The sequence below is a fragment of the Notothenia rossii genome (genome assembly GCF_949606895.1).
Source record: "Notothenia rossii genome assembly, chromosome: 5".
NCBI classification, from domain to species: domain Eukaryota; kingdom Metazoa; phylum Chordata; class Actinopteri; order Perciformes; family Nototheniidae; genus Notothenia; species Notothenia rossii.
Genome location: NC_136903.1, coordinates 12033060 through 12059505, shown reverse-complemented (window position 1 = coordinate 12059505; position 26446 = coordinate 12033060). Strand labels below are relative to the sequence as shown.

Below are 26446 nucleotides of genomic sequence, written 5' to 3'. Positions count from 1 at the left end.
TTTTGGTGACATAGTTCCTTGAAAATGGTACTTTCCGACTCTTAGTGGTTTTCAAAGCTTACTGGGAACTTACCTCACTCGTTGATTTGACATAACAATTTGATTAGTCATCGGGCAGTTGACAGCTTCAGCTGTTTCCAGAACTCAACAATATATGTACCTCAGTGAGAAATTGATTTAAAGGCATTTGCTCTGTTTATGTGTCCCATAAGTGGAACTGAACTCTAGAAAGTCATGTTATGGAAATACGTCCTGTTCCGTTTAAAAATGTGTTTTCGTTACTGTCACGTCACTTGGTTGTTTGACCTCCCAGAATGATGTATGGTGCAGAGTTTGACGCTTAAGAGCTGTTTTTAATTCAGCATAAGAGGAAAACGTCTGTGTTTACCCGTAAGTATGTTTTAGAAATGTACGTACAAGCATGGTTTGAAAGCCAGATGTTGTCTGATATGTAACTTACAAACATTTCCAGACTCAAAGAAATGATTAAGACGTAGACGTGTCATTTAATGTTATGTCTCTTGTATATTTCAAAAATATGTTTTTTAATGAGGATTTATTTTGTGTGTGAACAACTATATCAGGCGCAGCTTGTTAATCAAGGACATTTTGTTGTTATAGTTTGTGAAGTATATGTTGAGGGAATGTTTAATGTTTAGATGTAGAGTTGGCAGCCATGCTGATATTTAAGAGTGTACCTACTGTAGACAAAGTGCTGATGCAGACAAATGCAAATATGCTCAAAATAAAAATGCTTTGATTATGTTTAGCCTGTACAATGTGTGCAATATTCAGGTTACTGTGCACATATTTGCAAATGAGTGCAAAACACAAATTACAGCGGAGGAAGATTCTAATGTGCAGATATTTGGCCATAAACCAAAGTGTGATACAAATTCAAATGTAACCTGATGATGGTGCGCAATGAAGAAAAAAAAGTATGACATTGGCAGCCTGTACTTGCTAATATATTTTTCAAAAAAACAAAACCTTTCGTTGGTGCAGATTAATGCCAATGGCTCATCAGAGTACATTGGACTCCTCTGGGTATCATGAAGGTCAGTTTGTCCATTAAATTGGATTTATTCTTGTTGAAACATATTTAAATATTTGCCATCCCTCAAGACAAGCAAGCCATAGCTATAAATACACCGAAATGGACTTGTGATTTTTTTTATTATTACTTATTTTTTAACATGTTAGTATAGTAGCAAGACTTACAGTATAGGTATGATTAGTAAGCATAGCACCAGAATCAATCATTCATTTCTTTTATACAGGCTACACACATACTGTATAGGTACACATGATTTTAAAAACATCTTTGGATAAAGCAGAGCAAACAAGCACACTGTGTTTCTATTCAGTACCAATGTCCATTCAATATTTAGCACACTGTTTACAATTCAAGTATGAATATTAAAAATACATAATATATATCATAAGTTACAAATCTTAACGGTTATTACAAAAAAAAAACAGGATTACATTTCTACAAAATGTATGGCACATAGTGCATCAAGTATTCTTTACATTTCTGATACAGACCTCATAGAACAATTGCCCATCATAAAAATGAATGATGGCCAAAGGTTTTCTAGCTGCTCATTGACTTATTTTTTTACTTTTACTTATTCAGCTGTTCCTTAAATCAAAAGAAGCTGCATTATGTCAGAGAAAAAAAAAATCTGCGTCTATATTCTAACTTTGGTTAAAGCTTAACATCGGAGTACCATCATGTTAGGTTACTTGATCGCTGTAGTAGTCATGGTGAAAGTCATTCATAATGAGTTATGGGCAGATTTTCTCGTGCAGTGGTTTGTCTGATATATTTTATATATCTGGATACCTTCCTGCTAGATTTTCAGCTATATTAATGAGAACCATTACAGTACATGCATTTGCAGCCAAAAGCCAGGTAATTCCAGTAGTTCAAAAGCACCATTCGAAAGGTCCTCATTTAAGGTTAGTGGTTATACACTACAAATAGTAGTAGGCTAATACCTCTTTAAGCAAAGCAGACAAAGGACCAAACACATCAGACAACTGCTCCCCCGTTGGTAGTAGTCATTGTACCTTAAAACATAAAACGTATCTACAGTCATTACAGAATAAATATGGTCAAACATAAATATATTACAACACATATCTCAGTCGAGTATGGATGTTTGTGAGAGGTAGGGTTTGCAGGTACCTACAGTAGGCCCAACGGAGGGTGTGAGGTGAGACATCCCACTGATACTGTTTAATGGTGTTACAGATGAGAACTCGTCTGTGTAGCGTAGTTAAAGGAAAACACAAACATTTCAAATAAAACAATCCCCTTGGTTTAAAAAAGCCAGAGAAAGGATTTACACTGTACTTAAACACTAGATAAAACACTTGTTGATCTCTCTCTCTATAGAAGTCAGGGACTGTGTTTGCAGGTTAAAGTCGTTTTGTGAAATACCCGACAACAGATGACAGCAGACAGACTTTAGTAATACACAACATTAAAACCTAAAATGATCTATAGTTGATCTCAAGGCTCCTCAGTTTGACCTTTGATACAAGGCAGGTCACATCAGAAGTTAGTTGCTAGCTTACTCTTTTGTTAAGTCTTCAGCTCCAAAGCAATAGTTTGACAATTTGGGAAATAAACTTCACCAGAGTCAAATGAGAAGATTGTCACTAATCTAATGACATGCAAGTGGTATCAATCTTTTCATATAACTCTCGACCATAAAGTTCATTTGATAACATTCCAGAATATTCCTTTAAACGTGTCGTAAGGCCAAGATAATCTCCAGTGTAGCTCTTTCAGTAGTCTAAAAACATTACAGTGTTTTTGTATTTCTTATCTTTCATCATGATTTCACTCAGTAGAACATATTACACTCAGCCCTCACATATTATTTCAGTGTCTGTCTGTAAAACTTCTTTGTCACCAGAAGATTGCAACGATTCTTAGATACATAAAGCGTATGGATTTGTACACTTTCTCAACCATTGCTGGAAACTAAAGGCTTGCAGTGTAGCTGTCAAAACACTTCATGACGAAATACTACAACGTTTTTTACCAGACATTTTCTTTAAAGAATACGCTTCACTTCACAGAATAACTGCAAGAAACAGAGTTTTGAGAGGGAGAAGAAGATGAGAAGTTCTTCCTTGAAGTGTTCTGTGTTTTAAATGTTGTTTTCCCAGTGATTTAAAGTTTTGTATCCCTTTGTACGATGCATACCTGTGTAAGAAACAAGCATTTTAGGTTCCGAAGCGCAGGCATGTTTTGTAGCCATTGCAACTTGGTTAGCATGCTCTTCTTCAGGGTGGTCAGTTTGGATGAAGGGCCTTATGGTGGTCCCTCTAGTACTGCACAGTACGTAGTGTCTTGTATGCTTTAGCTGCCATTTGGGAACTGGGGCTGTTACTATAAGATGCTGTTAAATGCTCCTCCATCACACTGCCAGAAGACGACAGGGTCCAACAAATCACTGTTATCGAATGTTCCCGGGCTCCTGTCGTCGGGATAGATGTAGGGGTTTGGTCTGTGCGTGGCCCTCAGTGGACCTGAAGGAGTAGGCCGTTGTGAGCCTGGGGAATGCACTTCCCACAGAAGCCACCGCAGCGGCCGTAGATTCTTGCTCCGTCCTACAGAGAAAGACAAACGAGAAAGGAAAGAGTGGGCAAAGGGCAGCCTTTTACGCAGAGAATGAACGCCTCGTAAATGCCACTGGGGATTCCTCTTCGGTGAATCAGACGGAAATACAACATGGAAACTCAGATGACATTTCAGAGCAACAATTTCATTCCAATAAGTCAAGTCCCAACATGAAGCACAAATCCATATCATTATACTTTCCCTTAGAGCCACACGGCATACATAAGAAACCATTTTATAAATCACATCTTACCTCAGATCTGTGGACTTTGACGGACACATAGTTGCCCTGTGATGTCCACTTGGTGGCCTCAGCCACTTTGAGACCAGTTCCGATCAGATTAATGCTGAACTGGCCCTGGAAACACAAATCTGATTTATTTCTGAGCTTTTATTTAACAGAGAAGATCAAGAACATTTATGTTTTCGGATAAGATTTGTGGCAATGGCTGAAAAATGGGTGGTCCTAAGTAAAGTATTTGGAAGTTGTTAGCTGGAAAAGTGCATTTCCCCCAACAGGTCCAAAGCCTTATAGCAGTACATGCGTAGTAAATGTATTTTTTCTTTGGCTTCAAGGCCACAACACAAGCATATGGCAACATACAACCCAAATGAAACCTTTTCTATTCAGGCACAATGTAAAATACTTCACCAACCTGTGGACACTTGGCTGCACTATAACAATCTCCAGCTGTAGCGAAGGGCACAGGTCGACCAAGAAGAGTCTGGGAAAACTGGAGGTCTGTGACTGGTAAACAGCAAAGATACACATCTAGAGTCACAATGTGCAACAGCAGAGGTAAACAAAGAGTGAAGACAGCTGCTCTAAGGTAAATAACCACAGAGCATCAGCAACTACAGTTTATGCAATTACATTTCATTGCAGGGTTGATGTCACTGTCACATTGCCAGATGTTTTGCCTCTTAAAAGCCTTTCCACAAGAAACATTTTTGGAAAGAGATTTGAGGTTTGACTACAGTAATTAATCTAGTTAAATGTTTTGGGAAAAAGAGAGAAAAGACATAAAATAAGAGATGTTTTACTTGGGGCTTAGGAAACGATGTATTTCTATGAATCCAGCTATCTGAAACAGTATAAAAGCATTTGTTACAGTAGATTTTTAATCAGAATCAGAAACAGGTTTATTGATAAATAGGTTTACACATACGAGGAATTTCCTTTGGTGTGTATGGTGCGTATACTGTATAAACAAAGTAACAGAAGATAAACTGTAAGACGGGTATACAACTATTACATAAACTATTTTAATAATTATTATAACATTCAAATATAAAGAGAAATATTTACATAAAATATACATTTACAAAAAAACTACAGAATCATTTGGCAAAATACTTTGAAAAATAAAATAAAATATGTGAAGCATTGGGATATAGTGGAGCACTGTGCAGATTTTAAAGAGGTCGTTTTGTACTTACAGTAAATGTGCAAAATATACACAGTTATGTGCGGGGTTCACAATATGAAATTGAACAACAGTCTTACACACAGTAAGGTCAGTGACTCAATCTGTTTCCCATACTCTCCTGTTTATTCCCACCTACCCTGCATGGTCACAGATCAAAACCATGACCAGTACCTTTTCCTGCCCCCCCCCCTTCACGTTGTCTTTATAAAACGATGATAAAGGTTACGAGATACTTCCCTTCAGCTTGAACTCATTAACTCCCCTTCAGCTCTCTCCTCAAGCTGCCTGAAAGCCAAATGAGTACCATGCAGGAGGGGGAGGGGGAGGGGGGGGGGGTGGAGGACAACATGTGCTGTAAGGACCCGGACCAGACCAAGAGGATGGGAGGATGGGAGGATGAGTGTGTATGGTCTAATCCAACTTCCCCTCAGCACACACACACTAATCCACGTACTCTAATCAAAGGCATACTTGGACACAACAGGGGAGGTGGAGCTGACTGTAATAATGAGCAGAGGAATATGGCCTGAAGATGTGTGTGTGTATCGTGTGTCTGTGAATGTGTGATTGTATACATGCTAGTACTAGGAGTAAGTGTTTGATATTGATGCGACTGCAGGCATGCGTGTGCTCGCCAATAGGAAAGATGTGCGAGGCAGCATCGCATATTGTCTGTCTGTGCTTCAGACCAGGCACGCATGTCTCTATGTTGCACGCACACATTCCTTTATTCACATGTTCACGTGTTTGTGCTGAGAGGCCCTGTTTCAAGGTCCTCGCCTTGTGATGTGAACACGGAACGCTGAAAGGTCAACATTTTGACTTCAGCGGAGGCAGTGTGGGGAACGCATATCGCATTTGGACGAGTCGGTATTAAGTGCCACAGGATGAGGTGTCTGGGGGTTAAAACAACACTGGTGTGTGGTCTCATTACAGTAGACAGTGTAAGGCAATCGCACAGTAATTACGCACTCATTATCCTCAGGGAGCTCAGGTCCAGACGAACTTTGTGGAAAAGTGTGTATCCCGCTGCTGAGTAGTCGTTCCTGCAGTCGCAGTCCTGTCTTCGGCTGCCGTTATACGGACATTCAAAGGGGTTCAGCAACCTTTGTATTAAGCAAAACAAGCATCCAAATTGAATCAAGACAAACAGTACACTCAGACGACCCTATTTTTATACACGTGGGGGTAAAATGCAGACTTGTATTTCTGATTTATATATTACATAATCCCTGACAGGTGAAATGGCGCTCAGTCATGGTTCGATCATACACACCTGTGCCCGTACACCTCGGAGTAATTGTCCGTCTGACCGCTGCGCAAGGTCACAAACTCCTTGGGGAAATCAGTGTGCATCTCAGCGCAGTAAATCTGAGGCGAAACACATTGAGACAATACATGAGAGGCTGTGGGTTGAGTCATGATGTGTGCAGGAGCATTTCGGACAGAACATGCACACCTGTAGGATCCGGGACTTGACTTTGAGATAGTACTCCCCATCTATCTTCACACCTAGTCTCATCTGGACCTCACGGCAGGAAGCGAACGACTGGCCTGGGTGAAGAAACATGAAAGGAGGAAGTTGAGGTTTCGGTGCAACAGCGAGAAACAGGAAACTTTGACACTGAAGTTCACCGCTGCTTTTGAAACTCTACTTGTGCAACCATGTTAATAAATCTGTTGTCAACACATGCTAGAAAGATTGCTTAAGCTAATAAATCAAACCCCAACTTTTAGAAAGCCTGGCTCTCGTCTTTTTAAATGAGAGCTGTTGTAAATGTCTCATTATTTGTGTTTCCTCCTCTGTTTTCCCAGAGTGCTGTAGGGCTCATATCAAACTGATTAGCTGATTAGCATTAATACTTGACCACAGAACTGGCTGTCACCCGAGCATATCATTTTAATTTCGGCAGTGCCTGACTTGGCAGAAGCCAAGTCGGGAATGAACAGCCCTATGTGTGGGAGCGAACCTACACACTTTGGCATGCTGCTGGGTTTTACAGAGCCTGCAAGTCCACAATGAAGGCTGCCTCGGCTCCACGCAGCCCTAAGGCGTCCTGAGACTGTCCGTTTCACAATTTGTTGAAAACGGCTGACTGTATATTTATTGTTTCACTGAGTGATCTCTCATTGAGGCTTGAAGCGGAGGTCCCTGTTCTACAGAATGTGTTGAAACAAAGCATGAAGTTGAGTTTCTGTAAACACAATCAGATACGGTAGGGGTTGCCATATACAGCACAGGCAATTTAATACCATCACATTAGAAATTCCTGGTTGGCAGTAAGCACTATATAGATCTGATGGTAGACATTTTGAGTGGAGTTAACTCACATTCTCTGTCTCGACAAGCAGCTTGAAACTCGGGTCTTTCTGAAGGACGGCAGTGTTTGGACGCATGGCCTTTGGAGGTCATACACTCCACTCTGCGCTCCATAACTCCCGCCCCACAGGTCTGTGAGCACTGTTATACACACAGAAGAATACACACAAAAGCATTAATCCCAAAACTACAAATGACTTATCAGCAACCCAATCCAAATCCCCATGTGAGAATGATCAACAGAATGCACAAGTCATTTAAAGCAATTAGCTAGAAGGGATTTCTCAGTGCATAACAAGCACTTTCTGTTTCACCTTGCTCCACTGGCCAACTTTCCAGTAGGTTGTGTGCGGGCAGTCCCTGAGGAGGCAAGGCCTGGAGCCAGGAGGGTGGGGCTCGGGGCAGTGGGGGCTGGCGGAGGAGGACTGGGCAGCAGCATACGAGCGCAGAGCCTGAGAGGAGGGCACCACGGAGCAGGAGACCATACGCTGCTGGTACCCCTCACCACAGCTGGACGAGCACTGAGGAACACACAGATACACACATCGACTATCAATAAAGACAGAGCAAAAAATACAAAATAGAAGTTGGTGTCTTCGTCTGGTCTTCAGTGGGAATGACGTACTATTAATGAGAATAAATCACCTGAATCATTGTCCATGCTTTCGTACCTGAATGGTGCTAATTTATGTTAAAATTAGAGATGGGGTAGGTAAGTTTGAGAAACCGGCTCGAGATACACTTTTTGTTATATTCCATGGAATGCTCTTAACATCCCGATAGCAATGAATATCTGAAGTGCTTTGACAAAAAATCCATAAAAAAATGTCATCTGTGGAAGCCGTAGTACTGTAAAAAGCACGACCAATCATCTGAGCCGGCCTGGCTAAAATAACTGGATGGCCTACCTGCCTGTCAGCCTTCCATCTGTGCGCAAACTTATCTCGTGCCCTCATTGGTCGTGTGCGCATTCGTGTGTGTTGGAGGAGGGGCTCTGCAAGGAAGTGGCAGATTTGTTCCGGTTGTGTATTTTCTAATTCTAGCGCACTCAAGCTGGTTTCTCCAAAATGACCTACCCCACCTTTAAGTCTGTATCGCTCGCTATCCTGTGTTAACCTTAGATTTTCCAAAATGTCAACTTTTTTATGAGCTATGAAAAACAGCCCTGTGTTCTGCATTGTGAACGTTTTCTGCTACTCAAGTGGGTTCTAAAATGATAACTAAAAGGTTGGAGAACTTATGCAACCTAAAAAGTAACAGCTTCTCAAATGTGAGGATTTGCTGCTTTTCTTTGTTTTATAGCCTTTTAAATTAAATACGTTGGTCGTTTTGTGCTGTTGATTGGTTTTTTATTCATGTGCTTTTTATTAATGTATTTTTTCTTTTAATGTTTCTTTTATCATCTTTTCTTTTTAATGACTGTTTTTAAATGCCTTTGTCTGAATGTCTTTCATTTTTGTAAAGCACCTTGAATTGCCTTGTGTTGAAAGGTGCTCTATAAATAAACTTGCCTTGCCTTGCCTTAAAGAAATGCAAACTTTACAGATTTTACGATGAGCATTTTCCACTCAGCATCTTTATTAGCTGTGTATTTTTATCAGAACAAAACTCATTCTTTATTCTTACCTGTGACCATTGCCCTGAAGTCCACATGTAGTGGCAGGGAGCTGCTTTGCAGGCCTGGTGTGATGCTGGCTGGGACGATGGCTCACAGTAGTCGTCCTGGACGGGGGTCATCGCTGCGCCCATGCACCCCACCTTCCTGCTTCTCATGCCTTCTCCACACGTTGCATTGCACTAAGAGGAAACCGTAACATGTCAGGAAGTGAGAGAAGAAGAGTTGGCAGAGGGGGGGCAGTGTTGTACTTTCAGCAACAACATCATCATTGACTTCTCATACTCCTGCCTCTTTAGCTTTCCAAATGTACACCCCACCCTTAGTATGTAAAGGTTTAGGGAAATGAATTGTCTGCAACATTAGCTCTCAAGAAGCAGACTACCAAACATGTGCTGTGGTTGAATATAAAAGATAAAGTTATTTCTCTCAGGCCCAGTACTGTTTAATAGGAACATTTAAAAGTAATGATTTTGGCCAGAATCTTAAAACGAATGTATCTAAATAGTCAGCTGTGTGAGGATCTTCAGGGCTAAACTGTAAAAGAAACAAGGCTGTGAGCTCTCGAGGCAACACAGACAGGAATTTGAACACTGCAAACATTCTGCAGCAGGAGGACACGGCGCTATCTCCCTACATGGTGCCCCTCTTTATGCCTCACTTTCGAGGACAAAGCCCGGGACATTAAAGAAAGATGAGCAAAGCAAAAGGCCGTCTGCTAGCGTGACACAGAACCGTGATATTCAGCAGGACAAAAGCCAAGATGGCCATCGGTACTTGGTGGTTTGATGTGATTTTACCGACTGATGTTATCACTAAAGCCCACACGATAGATGTGAGAGAGTAAGGGTTCTTGCAGGTCTTCCTTTTAACGGTGCAGAGGAAGAAAGAGCTGAGTTCTCAGCCAATAAAAAGCTTAATGGGGTGGTTAGACATCTGCTCATGGGAGACTTGTAAATAGGAAGAGAGAGAAGGAATGAGTCTGTACTTACGTCTTTCCATTCACCAGCGACCCAAGTGTAACGTGTGCATTCTGCAGCTTGGCATGGCCGGACAATGGCAAGACGCTGCTGAGCATCACATAGATCCTCTCTGACTCGCCCAGTGCCTTTCAGTCTGCAGTAAACATCTCGGTTCTGAGATCCCACTCCACAAGTGACGGAGCACTAGGAAAGCAGACACAGGAGAAACATCTTGGTGAGAAAAAAGCAGAAAGCGACACTTGTAAATGACATACATGTGTGCTCCTGTGCTCCTCATACTGCTCTGTACACAGCCACACATATACCGGTAGTAAGAGGTTTTATTTTCATGGCATTCCAACCTCATTTCTTTCATGGGACCAATTTTATAGTAACACTCCACTGATGGCACACATTAACTACAGTTTTCCCCTCATGAGGAGTGCACTTGGAGACTGAGTTGTTCACAGAAAGTCTGCAATTGAAAACTTAAAGACGGGGTTAAATGGGGTCTGATTAACATTAAGGCAAACGACATGAATTACGTACAATCCACTGTTTTTGTAGTTTGACAAATACAATTGTTAAATCTCGGGGTGTTGGCCTCCGCTGCTGTATTTGCCCCATATGTATCCCAGTGGCTTACAACGACACTGCAACAAGAAAAATCCTCTGTTGCCCGAAAGCAATTTACTAATTTACCCAAATTATTAAAGACAGTATGTAACTGCCAACAAGCACACATATTAATCTTAGTATTTAGAATGTCATGAACAACTAAAATTGTTGTTGGTATGGTTTAAGAAGCTTAAGGAAAGACATGAATCTGCAGATGGGTTAGCATCTTTTCATGAAATGAATGGGCAATAAATCCAGTGTGGAATGGGATATGTTTTCTACTGAAATCTGGGGTGTGCTTGAATAAAGTAAAAAAGGCAGTAAACTAACTCAGTAATGTAACTATAAGCTTCTGTTCATAACAAACCAAAAAGATCTGCAACAACAAACCACTGAGTGTTTTTAATTAAGTAAGCTTCCGTTGTATTGCTTAAGATTTCAAGTTGTCATTTTCAAGAGAGAAATTGCTTCAAAAGTTCCATAGACTTTCTTTTATGTGGCAATAATTGAAAATGTTTGCTTGGACTTCAGTGTCAGATTCACTGCTTTGATGCCCCCCGAAATGATGTACTTATTAATAAGTCCAAAGCCAGTTTGTCGCTTCCGTGTAAGAAGTATATCTGGGGTCACACAAAGGTCTATCTGAAACATCTCTTTGATGTGCTTTGAGAAGCATACCTGCATACTGAGGGAGCACTCTGTAAGGCTTGAGCTGATCAGCCTGATTTCCCTCCACGTCTCCTACAGACCTCAAAGAACTGTGCCAGGCCTCAGCGATTTCACACACTCAGAGAATCTGTGTGCTGTACAGCGAGTATCAAGTTCCCCAAAAACGTCCAGATGTATCTGTGTTGTTAGTCTCTCGCTGCAATTGTGTGTTATCATTAAAGAGTGTGTGGTGGAGTCTGAAGGGGTCAAGGTCTTGAGTTTGGAAAGAGAACAAAAAGCACCACAGGAAATCTGACCTTCAAATAAATAAAATGGCTTTTTTTTTTTTTAAATCTTACAAAATAAAACCTGCTGTTAAAATGATTATACTCGCAACCGGATTCTGTTTTCGTGCCAAAAACCTGCGGTCTGTCTTTCAGGTGCTGGGGAAACTAAAGGAGCACTATATTATGATTTCACAGTAGAGCTGAGTGAGCCTCACCAGACTTTAAAGGGTCTGTTCACCCAAATACCTAGCCATGTTTTCTGACTTCTGTCTATTGATATCTAGCCATAAATATCATTTGGGGTTGCACCCACTGATGGTAATTGAAGGTTATTTGTGCTACTGCCAGCATTGAAATATTACATTACTACTTTCAACCACAAAATATAGACCCAATTATTTGGACTATCCAGTAAATGGATGGATGTTTATGTGTTCGAATGTGTACTTTATGTGTATTTCATGCCATACAAACACATTTCCATTCACCTGCATTGCATTAGGGTAGAGGCAGATACGAAAACTGAAAAATATTTCAATGGACATGTGTGTGCACAGCATTACAAACCCCCAAATCTTCTAACATGTTGCCCATTACACCTCAACTGTGAGGTGAGTGAGAGGGCCGGCGAGCTGGGAATAACTAAAACAGTGGGTGCTGAGGTTTCAAAGTTGTCACATGCATGGATATAAAACATGTCTTTATGCTCTAGTTGAGGATTTCATGGTTGCTGGTGGTATGCGGAGGAAGATGATTGCTTCCAGACACCAGTACGAGAGAGAGGGTGGGAGGGGGGGGAGGACACCCTCAAAGAGCGGGGAGTGGTAGGAGTCTTATGTTAGGAGGAGGACGTGGGTCTGGAAGGCCTTTTGGGATTCAACTCAGAAAGGGAGAGTGATATGGTCGACTTTTAAAACAGGAGATTTTTTTTAATATCTAAGAATTAATCAAAATGATTGATCGGGAAACACCAAGAGGTGACAGAAAATAGATTACACAAACCTTCGCCACTATAATCTTATTGGAAAATAATAATAACCTGATATTGCAGGTTTAAGAGAGGACTTGTTCAGGCTCTTTGTATTTATTGTTTGTTTTTGAAAATACAGTTTGCTTGTTCCTCAGGGTAATCTGTGAGAGCATATCAAATCATTCCTCCTTTCACTCTTCTTTAACAGATATTGAGGTTGCGTGCTCGGCTCCACAAGGACTATGACCTCACCCTCATAGCTACTTCTCTATGTGTGACCTTTGCCCTGTGAGTGTCTGGTTTAACTAGTGTACAATGGTACAGAATCCTGCTGTGCTTCGAGAGGAGTATCATTCTTAACGCCATGCTTTCATCTGTATAGGAATTCACAATTTGCTGCATCAGTTCCCATGTTTAAATGTGTCAGTTGAGCAACGCACACATGTCGTGCATTAAATATGATTTGCATGAAAACACTTGTGAGGGTGTCATGCAACATACAGGAATCTTGAAAAACATGTTGGACACTGATGAAAGCTTCAATAGTAGAATTCCCTCAGCATAAAACCTTACACAACTATTTCAACGCTGTGTCCGGCCATCTTAAACCTGACTGTTGTTAATGTGAAGCTCCCTACATAAACACTTTAACAAATCCAGCCAGTGTTTAGTTCACACTAGTGGAAATGAAACATAACTCTTGCCCAAGAATAAACCGAGTGGTGATTGGTGTGATGTCCTATATGCAGCCTCTGGGAAACCTTCTGCTGTGTTTGTGCTTGTGTCTCAGCAGTAACTGTTAGCACAGTCCCTCAGAGGGAGCCTGGGAGATGGCTAGAAGTGTAAACATACCTCCCTCCACCTGTTGGCCTTCCAGCTGGGGCATCCCTGCGCCCGACAGGCCTTCTCTGTCCGCGGCCGAGGGAGATGACCGCAGTGTTCTTCCTCTATTTTGGTTTGGTTCTGATAAACACAGGCTATCTCCCGCTGCTTGGTCCCCCGACCGCAACTCACTGAACACTGGAGAGGGAAGTGGAGAGAGGGGGGAAGGGTGGAGAAAAAGGGGCATATTAGAACAGTGCTGTTGAAGATGAAAGATCTCGATCTCTTCTACGTCAACATTCATTCAAACAAAACGTTTTTCTAGGTACTTATGGACCATTTAGACCCTTGACAAAGTAGCACTTGCTGCCCCCAACAGCTTCCTTGTTGCATGTCATGGCCAAGTGAACTCACTGCAAACAAATTTAACTGAGCAACTTAAATGGATTTCACCAAAAGCTTTTGTCAAACACTCAAACGACGTTGGAATGCAGCCAGCTATTTAACCTGTAAACAGAGGAATTACTTTTAGAGCTGCTGTGAAAGGCAGAGGCTGAGGCAGGAGGAAGAAAAGATGGAGAGTAAATGCATGCACACGGAGAGACAGTCATCTGGTACGAATAAGGAACCCAGAAATACTTAAGGAAAGCTAGAAAGCAAACAAGAAGGAGATAAAACTCGTTGAATCAAATCCAGACACGCTGACAGCTCTGAAAAAGGCCTTCGCCTGAGATCGCAGATGGTAATATATTCTCGAGTCTTCGGTCCTCATGAGGCCAGACAGCAATTAGGGTGCCCGCTATTTCTGCTTGACGAGTGAGCGCCCCTATACAAAGCCACTCCAAAAATGGAGTGCTGGAATCGAATACACAAGACAAGTAGAGTTGCATTTTGTCTTAGCATATTTTCCAGTCCAGATAATAAACATAATATTGCATTGTCCTCTAATTATGATCTCAGAATGTTGCATAACACATTACACACATTTCTTTCTTCAGTGTGCTCATAGTGCTGATCATACTACAGATGATGGAACATAGAAACCTAAAAGTACTTGGATTTCTATCTTTTTTTAACTTCAGTTTCTGGGAGATAACATTAATTTTCCCTGTTTAAAAAAACTTTACTGAGGATGAAGTTTTTATTTGAACTTTTTAAACAAAGTCAACCCCAGCCTTTTATTTGTAAGTGTGTGGTGGGCAGTGGTTGACACTGCACACACATGCATCATGCACATTGTAATTACCGAGGCATTTTAAACACAGGCTCCTGGCTCAGCTGACGGAGAACATCAAAGCCGAGGGCCGGAGCTGACGGACTTCTCCTGAGCATGGCAGATTCGCATACACTCACTCACAATGATAACTCCCTCTACCTCAGACAAGAGCAGAGACAGGCAAACATGTTGGAGGGGGGATGAGGCGGAGGGATAGCCCCTCCTTACTGCTGTAAAAGCAGGAGGAGAAAAAAAGAGAAAGAAAAAAAAGGAGGAAGAAAGGAAATCGCAGCCATACGGGCTGTGCTCCCCCAGCTGAACTGTATCTGCATTGGAACGGTGGGAGAAAAGACGCTATATGGCGATGTGCTCCTCCCTCCACCCTGCCAACCTCATCTGTCAGCCATTAGTTAATCAGGGCTGGTCGCACAGAGCAGAGAGCTGGCACCGCTCGTGGGACCAGAGGACAGCTTCACCTCTGAGAGCAAGAAGAGGGCAAGGACTCGGAGACCTCTGCTTCACCGAGGTACAGCTGGGCTGCTTCACTCAGCAGCAGCCACTCAGGTAGGACTATTCCACTTATCACTCTCTCAGCCGCTACAAGTGTGACAAGTTACCGTTTAGCTGCTTTATTGTCTTTGCTTAAAAAATAGTGGTGCCTGTGTTTGGAGAATGTCATATTTAAAATGGATGACTTCATGTCCTTTGAAGGTTAGTGCCTGCTTATATAAAAGCATACTATGTATCATAATAGTATTTTGGGCATGTACTTAATCTGAATTATATGTCCTAATCAGTTTACTACACTGTATCTTATATTCAGTTTCAACAAGTTGTGTTAGTGCTATTCTAAAGTATGTATCTACTGTTTTATTCTCTGTCTCTGTTGCTGTAATGTGAGTGTTTTGAATATATGGAAATATTCTTATTTTAACATGAAGGAAATCCCCTTGACTAAAACATAAATCAACTGGTCACATGGGAAATAATCACTCTTGCTGTACGACAGATTTGCCCGCCCACGTTGTCCCAGCAATTAATTTCACATGATTAGGCAGGTTAGATCTACCATAATCCTGTGAGGTTCACCTAAGCCTAATGAGGATTACTCTAAAAAAAGGGATGACTCAACTGCTTTTGAGAAAGGAGTTTCCTCCAAGCAGAACAGAAAGTCTGCAGCGATAGAAATAATTTATATGTAAATCCAAATGTAATGAACACGCTGCTCTAAATGACTCTACTTAGTGGCTTTCTTGATTTGATAGTTTCACAGTTCTGAGACAAATCACATAAGTGACTGCTAAACCCGACCCAGTTCATTTATCCCTATTCTAAAACCCTGAAAAACTGGATATTAAAAAATATAATTTCGTACAGACAGATTTATTTTAAAAAAAAACGAATGTTCAGCCTTATATCAGATGCTCTCCTTTGTCTAGGACTGGCAGGCGTCAACCTCAAGATGACCCCGCCCACTGCATTACTGAGAACAGGTAAGCCAATGGGACACATGGAAACTGTTAGGCATTGAAGACGAACTCCACTGGGGTTTAAATATCTGTCACTCCGCCAATGTGGCTATCAAAGCAGCTAATACTGACCAGTACCTCCCACAGAGAAGGTGGATTCCACAAAACCAACAAAGATCAAGACGGATTTGTTAAATTGCATTTATTTGCTCACTTATCACTCTGGCCTTAAGCACTGCATGAAAACAAGTATTACTATGAAAACTATAATTACAATACACAAGTTTTTTTGTTTGGTCGTAAAAGCAGAACAGTGTGTTTTGAAAACAATGGTTTATTGGGCCAATAAATAAAAAAGAACTCGTAAAATTATAATGAGAGGCTTGGCACATTTAGCTGGGTCATCGATAAAGATATCTGTATTTGATTATTGTTTGACATGCTGGTTTATTATATATGTTGCTACACATTGAAGGAAAATGTATAAAAAAATGTAATAATCTAATGGGAGTACAGCCCAGTTAGTGATATACACCATGAAGGCATAGAATGAATGCTCTATAAAGTATTAACGACATTATGTTAAAAGGCAACACGGACCGCAAAAGAGTTTGTTAAATATGTGTTCAATATTTACTGATTCTAAGTGAGACCATATCTTATAATGTGAGAGCCAAGGTCAAATTCCAATCACATTGCAGCAGGCTCGCAATGCAAGAGGATGGTAATACCAAGCATATGCTAACTGCAGTTACATAGACTTTTCAAAGGAGCTCAGTGTCGACCCGGAGCAAGAACAAACTTGCAAGTGTAGACCGTGAAGGGAATTATACCCTGTGCTACAAGTGTGTCAAGGCTGTAAGCTAACCACACTATTTAGTCAACTATGCTCCAGCTGAATGTTACATATCTGAACAACAAATCATGCAAAGAGCAGGACGTAATAGTTAGGAACTGAATGCACTCTAAGATAGTGCCATGTCTTTTGTTATAGCTTAATCAGTATCAGCATGTCCTCTGGTGCATAGATTACATTGCAAATCAGAAACAAAGAAGGGAGGAAAATAAAGATGAAGAAGATTCAGGAGGCTTTTCTGCTCATGGTTTTGTTTTGCAGGAAGGTTTCAAAGACAGAACTCAAAACAACACATGTTGTCAACATGGGAACAGCTGGTAAGAGCGGCTTCATGGGGCAGAGGAATGTCAAGAGTTATAGATATTTTATCCATCAGGACAAAATAGCCAGACTTGTTTGAAACCACGCACAGGAGCAGTGTGAAATTGAAATGATGTAACTCACCTCACGCTAACCATTACTAACTTTAACCATGACCAATCTCACAACATGCTTTGAACTAAAAAACCATATGATGTTTGTTTTTTTAAATACATAAAAATATACCCACACGGAAATAAATGTGTATTCTGCTAACAGTAAAGTAATGAATTTCATATGCAACAAGTTGATTTTACGACATTAATCATCCAATAGTGGAGTGTCAATCAGACAGTCAGCTGCAGCGCTCTTACGATTGGCTAAAACTAAACAGTATATTCTGCACAGAGTATGACTGTGCCATATTTAAAGAGTTAAATAAACAGCCAGTTGAGTAGGCATGTACAGTTTCCTCAACATAGTTTCCTTTTTAAGTCAACACCACTCAGAAAAGATACACCAAGAAACCATATAATAAGTAAAAACCAAATGACAAAACAGCCCAGTTTCTCCGTTTGTCTAAACATTACTCTGAGAGCTTTTTCCATTACCGTGTTGAACTGAAACATCCAGCACTGCTCTCTACCTAGGTTTAAAGCGATGACTGACTATAGAAAATACAGAGAAAAGCTCATTCTTGATGACAGAATTGGAAAAATACAGCAGTGCAGCCCTAAACGTATAAAGCAGTGACCTTTGACACACAACATTCAAGTCTAAGTCCTTCTTCCTGCGAAACATAACACAGCTGCTTTTCCAATCTGTCATAGCAACCAGCTTGTCACAGCTTGTATACAGGGAAGTATGGACCATTTCCAAGAAGTGAATGATCATTGCTTTGCATTCACATTTACAGGGGAAAAGAAGATAACATATAGAGTAAGTGATGCAACACAAAGACAATTACAACTACATCTACACCTAGTATGCAAGTGGAGTTGGACGTAGGGAGCTTTTGGGGAATTGAAGTTCATATTTCAGTGTTATCCAAAATTGCGATTGCTTTTAATACTTGACTTTATTTATGTTTTTCAACTGTCTGAACAATATACAACAATTTTCCTTACGCAAATAATGAATCGATTAATCAGGAAAACAATTGGAATACCCAAGGGTGGACTGAAGCTTGAATGATGGTGCAAAGTACAGATCAGGAACTCAAATAGTACAAAACAAGTAAAGCAAATTCTCCTGTCCTCTGTGGTAAAGCTAAAACATCACATAGTCATGTATGTTGAGGTTGAAACAGAGGATTATCTCCCCGTTAGTGAGTTTGAACACCCAATCTGTCACTGTCTCACCACTAAGAGGGCTTGCTGACAGAGCTGTCGAGTCCCACTAACTTCATTTCACTCCATCAGCTCGATAGCATCGACAGGCCCAAACAGGACCCGGCCCCGTCGAGTCTGACGTTAAGAGAAGAATATACAAGTGGAGTCTGAGAAGCTTAAAACCACTTTATAATACTTGACCGACAACTTGAGGAAAAGCAGGCGCACTCTACCTGTGTCAAAGTGAGGCCATGCTCCTCATCATCATCATCATCAGTCTGGGGTAGACCAACCTAAATGCTTCCAGACTTTCACGCCCCGTCTCCTCTCATTTCTTCTTACTGCATCTGCTCCCCAAAGAAATAACATCTACATCGTAGCTCCTCTCCTAATTTCTTCTGCACAAACTCATTTTGGTTCCAGGTCATCTCTTATTCTTTTCCAGATGGGGCTTTAATTTGACTACAGAGAGAGCATGAATATAATCTTATAACTGCTCATTAAGATACAATAAAAATGTATGGGCTTTTAAGCAAGTGCTGGCAAACATAATGTATTTTACAGTGGGTAATGTGTTAGACCTATCTGCATGTTTTTAGACTGCTGACCCCAAAAGAGTGCACCATTGCTAATGTGAAAGCCATGCTGTGATCCAAATATTTATAATCTTCAGATAACATCTCAGAGCATCTGGTTTCTGCCTCCCAAGCGCTTGACTTTTAACCAGCAAATCATCAACTGAACTATTCTAGCTTTCTCTCAAAGGCAGAATTGAAACATTAACTCCCAGTATAAATTAAATCCATGACAAGAAGCATGCTGGTGATGACAAGAGTGGGGGGGGGTCTTTCAACATGGCTTCAATTGCTCACTCTCGACTGGCATATGTGCAGGATCAGGAAACACAAGCCCAATGATGTCACGACCACCTGACCCAAGGGTGACAGGTTTGGAACGTGTTGTTGTCCACTGCCCTCAGGCCAAAGTCAAGTATGTCAATGTTGTGCATGTGGATTTCATTTGAAGCAGCATGATTAGTTCACAGACGCTCAACTGCGATCCCCCTCCATGGGAAACCCACCCCGGACAGGAAACGGTATGTTTTTGTTAGCAACAAACAGGCATAAATTACTAAAATTGTGCCTTGGTTGCCAATTGATCACACACAGCCGTATTGTTGCCGTTTGACATCGACATGTTTTTAAGGTAATTACCATTAATTAATGATATTTACATTCCTGACAGTTTGTGTTGAATGTGTCTGCCATCATATGTTTTTTGCAATAAATGTGAGAATTGTTTTGTGTCTATTCTTCTTCATATATGAAAAATAAGCTTTATTTACTTGTTTTTTAAGCTGTCTCTGCAAGATTGGAGACAATTAAAGGTCCAAAGGGCAATGTGGTAGATTATTTAGAATTGTTTTAATATTTTAAATAAAGTAATTACTTATTTGCATTTGAAATAATAATTTGGGGACAATTTTGACTTTCTCAACATTTAATATTAGTCTTTATGATTAAATGAGGAAAGCAATGGGCATTTGATTTGTGAATATTCTAAGGATGGTGGTATATAATTATTAATAAACCATTTCCATGGTTACGTACAAGTATTTAAGTTTATTTGAATAAAGATCTTGGCTGAAACGCATTACAAGCAATGGTGTCTGTTGGGTGGGAGATGTTTTAGCTACTTTCTTACTTTGAACTTAATAAAATGATATAGAATCCTTTGTGTTTTCATGTGTGAGATTTAGGAATATATTTGATAGAAAATTGAAAAAATGAAGGATAAAGCATTAATCATTTTTATTGAGCTACTGCTGGTGTGATATTACTGTTGCAAAAGTGTTATTATTTAGCATGGAGAGATAATATGGAGATACTACCAACAGAAGAGGCCATTACATACTGTAAGGTAAGAAACTCTCTGAAGACATGTTTATGTAAAACAAGCCCCCAGACCTTTTTATCATCATCTGGTCTCTCAAAGTTGACTAGTTTCCCAACATTTGCCATTTAGACAATGTTACATTTGATTTGTAATTATTGAAAATGTTAATATGGTTTCCTGTACTTTATGATAGATGGTGCATGTTTAAAGCTGATTTGAGATCTGATGTTAGTGGCTGATTTTAGTCTAATGATTTAGTTTAATCTCATGTAAACTTTACTGTTGCTTTATTTAGAGCTGTATTATGACTGTATGCTTCAGTGTAGCTAGTTCATTTGAGGCTCCTTATTGTAGAATAAAGTGATATGGACCTATTTTGAGTCGCATCTTACAGTAAAGTATTAACTTGACTTATTCCATGATTGGACTATTGAGCTCGACATTACTTCTAACACATCAAAAAGTGTGTGTTATACTTCAAAGAAGGACCTCATTACAATACCAAATATAACTCAATCAGCAGTTTTCTGTAAACACTGGCTTTTCAGGGCTTGCCTTTGGTTTTCTAAACAACCCTTGCCAGCATGCATTAATACCAATTATTGTTGTAGTAAAAGTTATACTCTGTCGGGGTCCGGCCAAATGCATTACAGAGAGCTCTATTAATGCAATTGTAAACAGATGTGCCACCCAACGCCAAAGTTGGAGCTGGGCTGTATATGTTTTCTCCAGGGGCATTACTAAATAAAACGCATTAAAGGAAAAGGCCTGTGGGGTTTATTTAATTAAATTATGCAGAAGTATGTAAAGTACCACAGATACTATAGAGACAAATTCAAAGTGTGCCCCGAAAGACAGAATTACATATTGGGAGCCAATCAGAATAAAGTCAATTGAAGTTAAAATACCAAAAGACCACATAATCACCTACAAGTCAAGTCTTTTATAAGAGCTGTTTATATCTAACCTACACACTATACACTGTATAAAACCTGCTGCATGTACGGTATGGCGTGCCCACGGGTTACTGGAGCACTCTAGTGTACTTTGAAATTACTGTATGTGCAGTTACTCCTGCTGTGTCAACAACTGTTCCCCTGTTAAAGCAATAAACTATATTCCAAGTGTTACTACTTTGTGTTGAACTGTGTCTTATTTTGCTTTCCTAACTTGTGAGGCTATTCCCCAGAGCGACGTCTAAAGGATTGATATGTGTTCATAACCGAGTGTATATTGAACTCTTCCTTTAGGTGCAGGCTGAAGTTGTTAAAAGGCGCAGTGCTGTATTTTGTTTGCCAGCAAAATGTTGCATTGAGAAACAACACAAATGTCACAGTTATGTTTCTTTAATAATCTTTACAATGGGAAAAGCTAATTCAACATGTTTATGTATTTTGCATGTGAATGAAATAAATAGCAAAAAGAACAACAACCAACCAAAATATGCAACAAAAAAAAGTAGAGTTGCCCCCTTGAGTTCGGCAACGTTGCACCACAGGGTAGAAAAATAAGTGGGAGTGAACCTGCCATGGCTGAGGAGTCTTGGTTGTAGTGGAAGTCTTGGTTGAAAATGACAGCGAGGAATACAAAGGCACAAAAAAGGAGACGGCACACATCCTCACTGAGAGGACGCCGACATGAATACAGACCCCACTGCAACACTTCACCTGAAATATGTGTCATGATAATTGCCTTAACCCAGGTATAATTCACATAATTTTCACATCTGAAAACTGGTCACAAATTGGGTGCCTGAAGCTGCAAAGTGTCAGAGTTTAGGAGTTTTAAAAGTGCTCAGACTATATATGGCAAAAGTACTGCTGCTGCATTAAGTGTAAGATTTACATTTACTGGGATAAGTAGCCACAGAGCTCTTGAACTCTGATTTGACCTCAAAATGTAACTTCATACCCTGTGGAAATAGCAGTATCTTAAAAGCCCCTGTGCCTAAATTGAAGTCATGGTGTATTGACACACCCTGAAGTACACTTCTACATCACTACAGCAAGCTGAAGGGTTAATCCACTGAGTTTAGTCAAACCAAAGATGTTCAGCTGGTGTTGTGTTGCTTGAAAGCTTCTTTTGGCAATATTATTGGCATAAAATCTGTTCTTCACGCTTTTTTTTTTTTTTATAAGAGGACTAGCCTGAGGGATTCAGCTGTTTATGACGTTGTGATGCTGTAAACTGCCAAGGATTAATAGTTTCCATCAGCTAGCCTGACCCAGTAGCAACATATTTTATATACAGATGGAAAACAAAGCTGTTCGTAGATTCTGAATGTGTACTTGACTAAACTAGCCTATATTATTGCTCTTGAACTGGCATCAGGTAACACAGTGCACACACTGTTGGTCCTCTCTTTGCATACTGTAAAAGGCTCCAATCAGTAGTGTTCAGGTGACATGTGTGTATAATGACAAATAATTCAAGTAAAGTGTTACTTTAATTTAAATTGGAACAAGACATTAAAGCTGCAGCAATTAATAATCTATTGTAAACAAATAAATACGTTTCATTTGAAAAAGAAATTCCTTCAGAAATACAAAAACTGGCCAAAGGAAGAAAAAAAAGAGACAGCACCAAATGACTCTGACTTTTTAAGGAGGAGGTATTTGTGTGCTTGCTTTATGGACAGCGATGAAGGCTGAAACAGAACGGCTCAATGATAACCCAAAGATTTACTGCACGGACAGTTTTATTTTCAAAAATGCTGCACTGATGCTGCCGACCATTCACAGAATAAATACAAATTATTCTAAACCTGGAAATATGATAACACTATCTTCATGATACCGATTATGCACCATTATATCATGTATTTAGCACCTTATGAATATGAGTATAAATTGCATTTGAATGTTTTGTTCATGCTGCTGTTTGCAGCTGGATCAAACCTAAGACTGACTTCCTGTCCCAGAAATCACATTAGGATAAACACATACTATAAAATAATGTATTATGACAACCTATTGGTTTGTGAAAAGATTCTTCTTTTTTTATATTATGTAGAAACTGGATGAAGAAATATGTCTGAATGGTACAGTATAGTTACGGTTACTGTTTTCCTATATGATAAAGACTGCATCATATTATGTAAAATATACTTAATTAAAACTTAAAATAACAATGAATGCTTTCCTATAATGCTTGTTTTTCAATAATTCAGCATTTTAAGGCCATTTTTATTTACGATATGTTTAAAGATGTATTTATATATTTTGTTCGATAGTTTTAGTGGGACACTGAAGTAGTTTATCCTGAAAGACATTGAGACATACTAAATTGCTTTTCAACATAAGTAAAAAACACATTATTAAAAACACAAATGAAACACGGATTGAAAATATATTCCTCTGTACAAACTGTATTTACTCATAGAGAGATACGAGAGGTCTGACCAAGAGCACCATCAAAAATATTAAATAGAATATTCAGTAACGAAAACTAGCTACTTGAAAAATAAATCATACTGTACATAGATACACATACAACATACAACAACAGTCCTTTGTTGCTGTTCAATAAAGGTCATAATATTAACTCTTATACACAAATATACACTTGTGTACTTCTGATACAGGGTGAAGACAGCAATAACCACAAAGAACATTTACTTCACGCCTCATATATGAAATAAATATTTTCCAAAGTCATGCCTCTGCAAATATATGGCATTGTTGGACAACACTGTCCTGATTTATAGGTCTTAATTTGGAGTCTCTGCTTAAAATGGGACCCATGTGTTTTGAATGATCCCTTAAGTGGAGCAGCATTGTGTTTTTGTGCTTTTCTTTCTGGATTCTAATCAGCACCATGCGACTGCAAGCTCTGGGTGGGCTGGAGCCAGCTAGCCTACAGTTGCGCTATATAGCCAGCGCTCACTGCAGCGTCTCCGACAGTTTTAGGCTAAAAACACACTCAGTACACATCGTCTGAAGTCATTTTAGCACACACCATGTCTACTCACAGTGACGCACCCTCAGTGAGGAAGATAAGTGTTGGAGGAAAACGAGTGAGTACTATCGTACCGGCTTCCAGGGTCGGCGGTGCCAGGAGGCGGAGCCTGGGCAGGGCTGCAGGCTGCACTGCTCCATGTCGGGGGGCTTGTCCAGGATGTCACAGTTGTAGTCGTTGAGCCTCTGGCCGCTGGGCCTCTGACAAACCACCAGGCGAGTCCTCCGTCCTCCACCGCAGGTCTGAGTGCACTGAAGTAAGCAAACAAAAGACATTTATTAATGCATGTATTTGAGCGGAAAGTACATAATTCAACATTGTCTCTGGTTAAACACTAGCATTTGTTGTTGTTGTGATGTTTTACATTCACACTAACTCAATAACAGAAGGGGACAATGTCAGTGTGTTACTATGGTGCTACCAATGCTTTTCGTCTCTATTTTCGACAAAAATGAGTCTCTAACTACTACAATATCATAGAATTGAATGATAGTGTCATAATGTATGTCGTAATGTATGTATCTCTTCAATGGAGAATTTCTTAACTGACAATTAGGATAAAACACAAAAGATGTATATTTATTGAAGTTCAAAATGAATGACAATGAAACTCTAAGTATCATCTCACCTCTCCCCATACTCCGTAGTTCCACAGCGGACAGGGTCCAGAGTCGCAGCTCTTGGACTCGGCAGGTTTGACCCTCTCATCGCAGTAACTGCTGCTGCGTCCATCAGCGTCTTGACAGACCACCACTCGCCTCTGGAAGCCCCCTGCACAGGTACTCGAACACTGCGGAGCAAACAGGGTGTCAATGAGGAAACACACATAGGTCAACAGAAACTGTGTTCATAAAAGGCCTTTCTTTTATTTTTTTTAATTCTTTATTTATTTATTTTAATTCTTTATTTATTTGGGGTCACATTATAGTACAAGTACAATTTTTCAAATCATATATTTTTAGAGAACCGAAAGTGACAAATGAAATAGCAAACAAAATGAGTCAAAGTAAAATAAAAAGGCCTTTAAACCAAAAACAAAGCAGGCACACATATTGAATGTAATATGTAAACAGGAAAAAACACAATAAACATAACAACCTCTTATGTTGAATTAACCCGAGTGTAACCCAGACTAAACGCTGTTCAAAATGATCTCCTAATGATTGAAAACATCAGTCCATGAAGGACAATCTCAAAGACTGAACAACTCAGCCTTGAACAGAGCAGTAGGTACACTCTGCATCCAATTAAAATGACACATCCCCACTGTGAATGGGAGTGAGCACATTCAACGCTCTCTAAATGTGAGGGAGGACAGCACAGAGTGAGCCTGAACAGCACTGCTTCCACTCAGCTTTAGAGAGTGAGACTGAACAGTGCTGGGATGAATGCCTCTGCTGGGGAGGATTTGGAGAGAAGAACAATGTTGTTCTCATGGCTTTCGAAAAATACCCCCCCCCAAAAAATCCTCTATCTCCTTCCAAAAGGCACAAAGTTCATCTCTAAAATAAAGTTTCACTGTGAAATAACCAGGGGGAGTAACAGCCATTTGTTAACTAACTTGTGCTTATTAGGTAAAGAGTGAATTTAGCGCCAACTTTAAAAATGTAAACTATGCTCTTTTAAAGCCAAGAAGAGTTCTTAGCTCTAGTGTTTCGATAATGGTCTGGTCTGGGTTCACAAGTGCAATTTCATGGCAAACATGATGCCAAATTGCACCATGCAGGAAAAAACAACTCAACCCCAACCGCACAAATGCCCCAATTTTGGCATTAGCAGTTTCAGTTCAGCGGTAACAATGCCTGACTCGGTTAAAAGGTGAATCAAAATAATTGAGCCTGACAAAAAGAACATAGTGCCTGGCACTATATGTTCAAGGCCAAGGACATTAAGATAATTAGGCGCCTAAACTGCCGAACCATTTGGGTTTGTTCGTGCTTAATCCATTTTAGTCTCTACCTTGGAGGTAATTTAGATTTTTTCATGGAAACACAGAAATAGGCTCCTAGGTGTCTATACAAACACACCATATAAATTCACTCTGCAGTGCCTAGTATGAGTTGCAACCTGTCCCTTGCTGCTGTTTGTAAAGTCCTTTACCATGTATGG

The 26446-nt window shown here is 40.0% G+C and overlaps 2 protein-coding genes across 3 annotated transcripts in view; one reads left to right on the top strand and one right to left on the bottom strand.

Moving 5' to 3' along the window:
• Positions 1 to 1164: 1164 nt before the first annotated feature.
• The window catches only part of LOC307040570 (A disintegrin and metalloproteinase with thrombospondin motifs 20), an 82834-nt gene continuing 57552 nt past the window's right edge, over positions 1165 to 26446 (bottom strand). For both annotated transcript variants that reach the window (XM_079683536.1, XM_079683537.1), the window contains 13 exons: positions 24966 to 25127; positions 24412 to 24588; positions 13343 to 13510; positions 9998 to 10171; positions 9017 to 9187; positions 7705 to 7911; positions 7402 to 7531; positions 6530 to 6624; positions 6347 to 6441; positions 6043 to 6176; positions 4297 to 4388; positions 3894 to 3998; positions 1165 to 3630 (listed from right to left, as the gene is read on the bottom strand). In XM_079683536.1, coding sequence (XP_079539662.1) covers positions 3541 to 3630; positions 3894 to 3998; positions 4297 to 4388; positions 6043 to 6176; positions 6347 to 6441; positions 6530 to 6624; positions 7402 to 7531; positions 7705 to 7911; positions 9017 to 9187; positions 9998 to 10171; positions 13343 to 13510; positions 24412 to 24588; positions 24966 to 25127 — 1800 coding nt within the window. In that variant the 3' untranslated portion in view covers positions 1165 to 3540. The remainder of the gene's footprint in view (positions 3631 to 3893; positions 3999 to 4296; positions 4389 to 6042; positions 6177 to 6346; positions 6442 to 6529; positions 6625 to 7401; positions 7532 to 7704; positions 7912 to 9016; positions 9188 to 9997; positions 10172 to 13342; positions 13511 to 24411; positions 24589 to 24965; positions 25128 to 26446) is intronic.
• LOC307040579 (uncharacterized protein) lies at positions 14568 to 21510 on the top strand. Its single transcript, XM_079683555.1, has 3 exons — positions 14568 to 15092; positions 15968 to 16021; positions 18575 to 21510. Exons 1-3 carry the CDS (start codon positions 14887 to 14889, stop codon positions 18621 to 18623), a joined length of 309 nt encoding a protein of 102 aa, XP_079539681.1. The 5' UTR covers positions 14568 to 14886; the 3' UTR covers positions 18624 to 21510.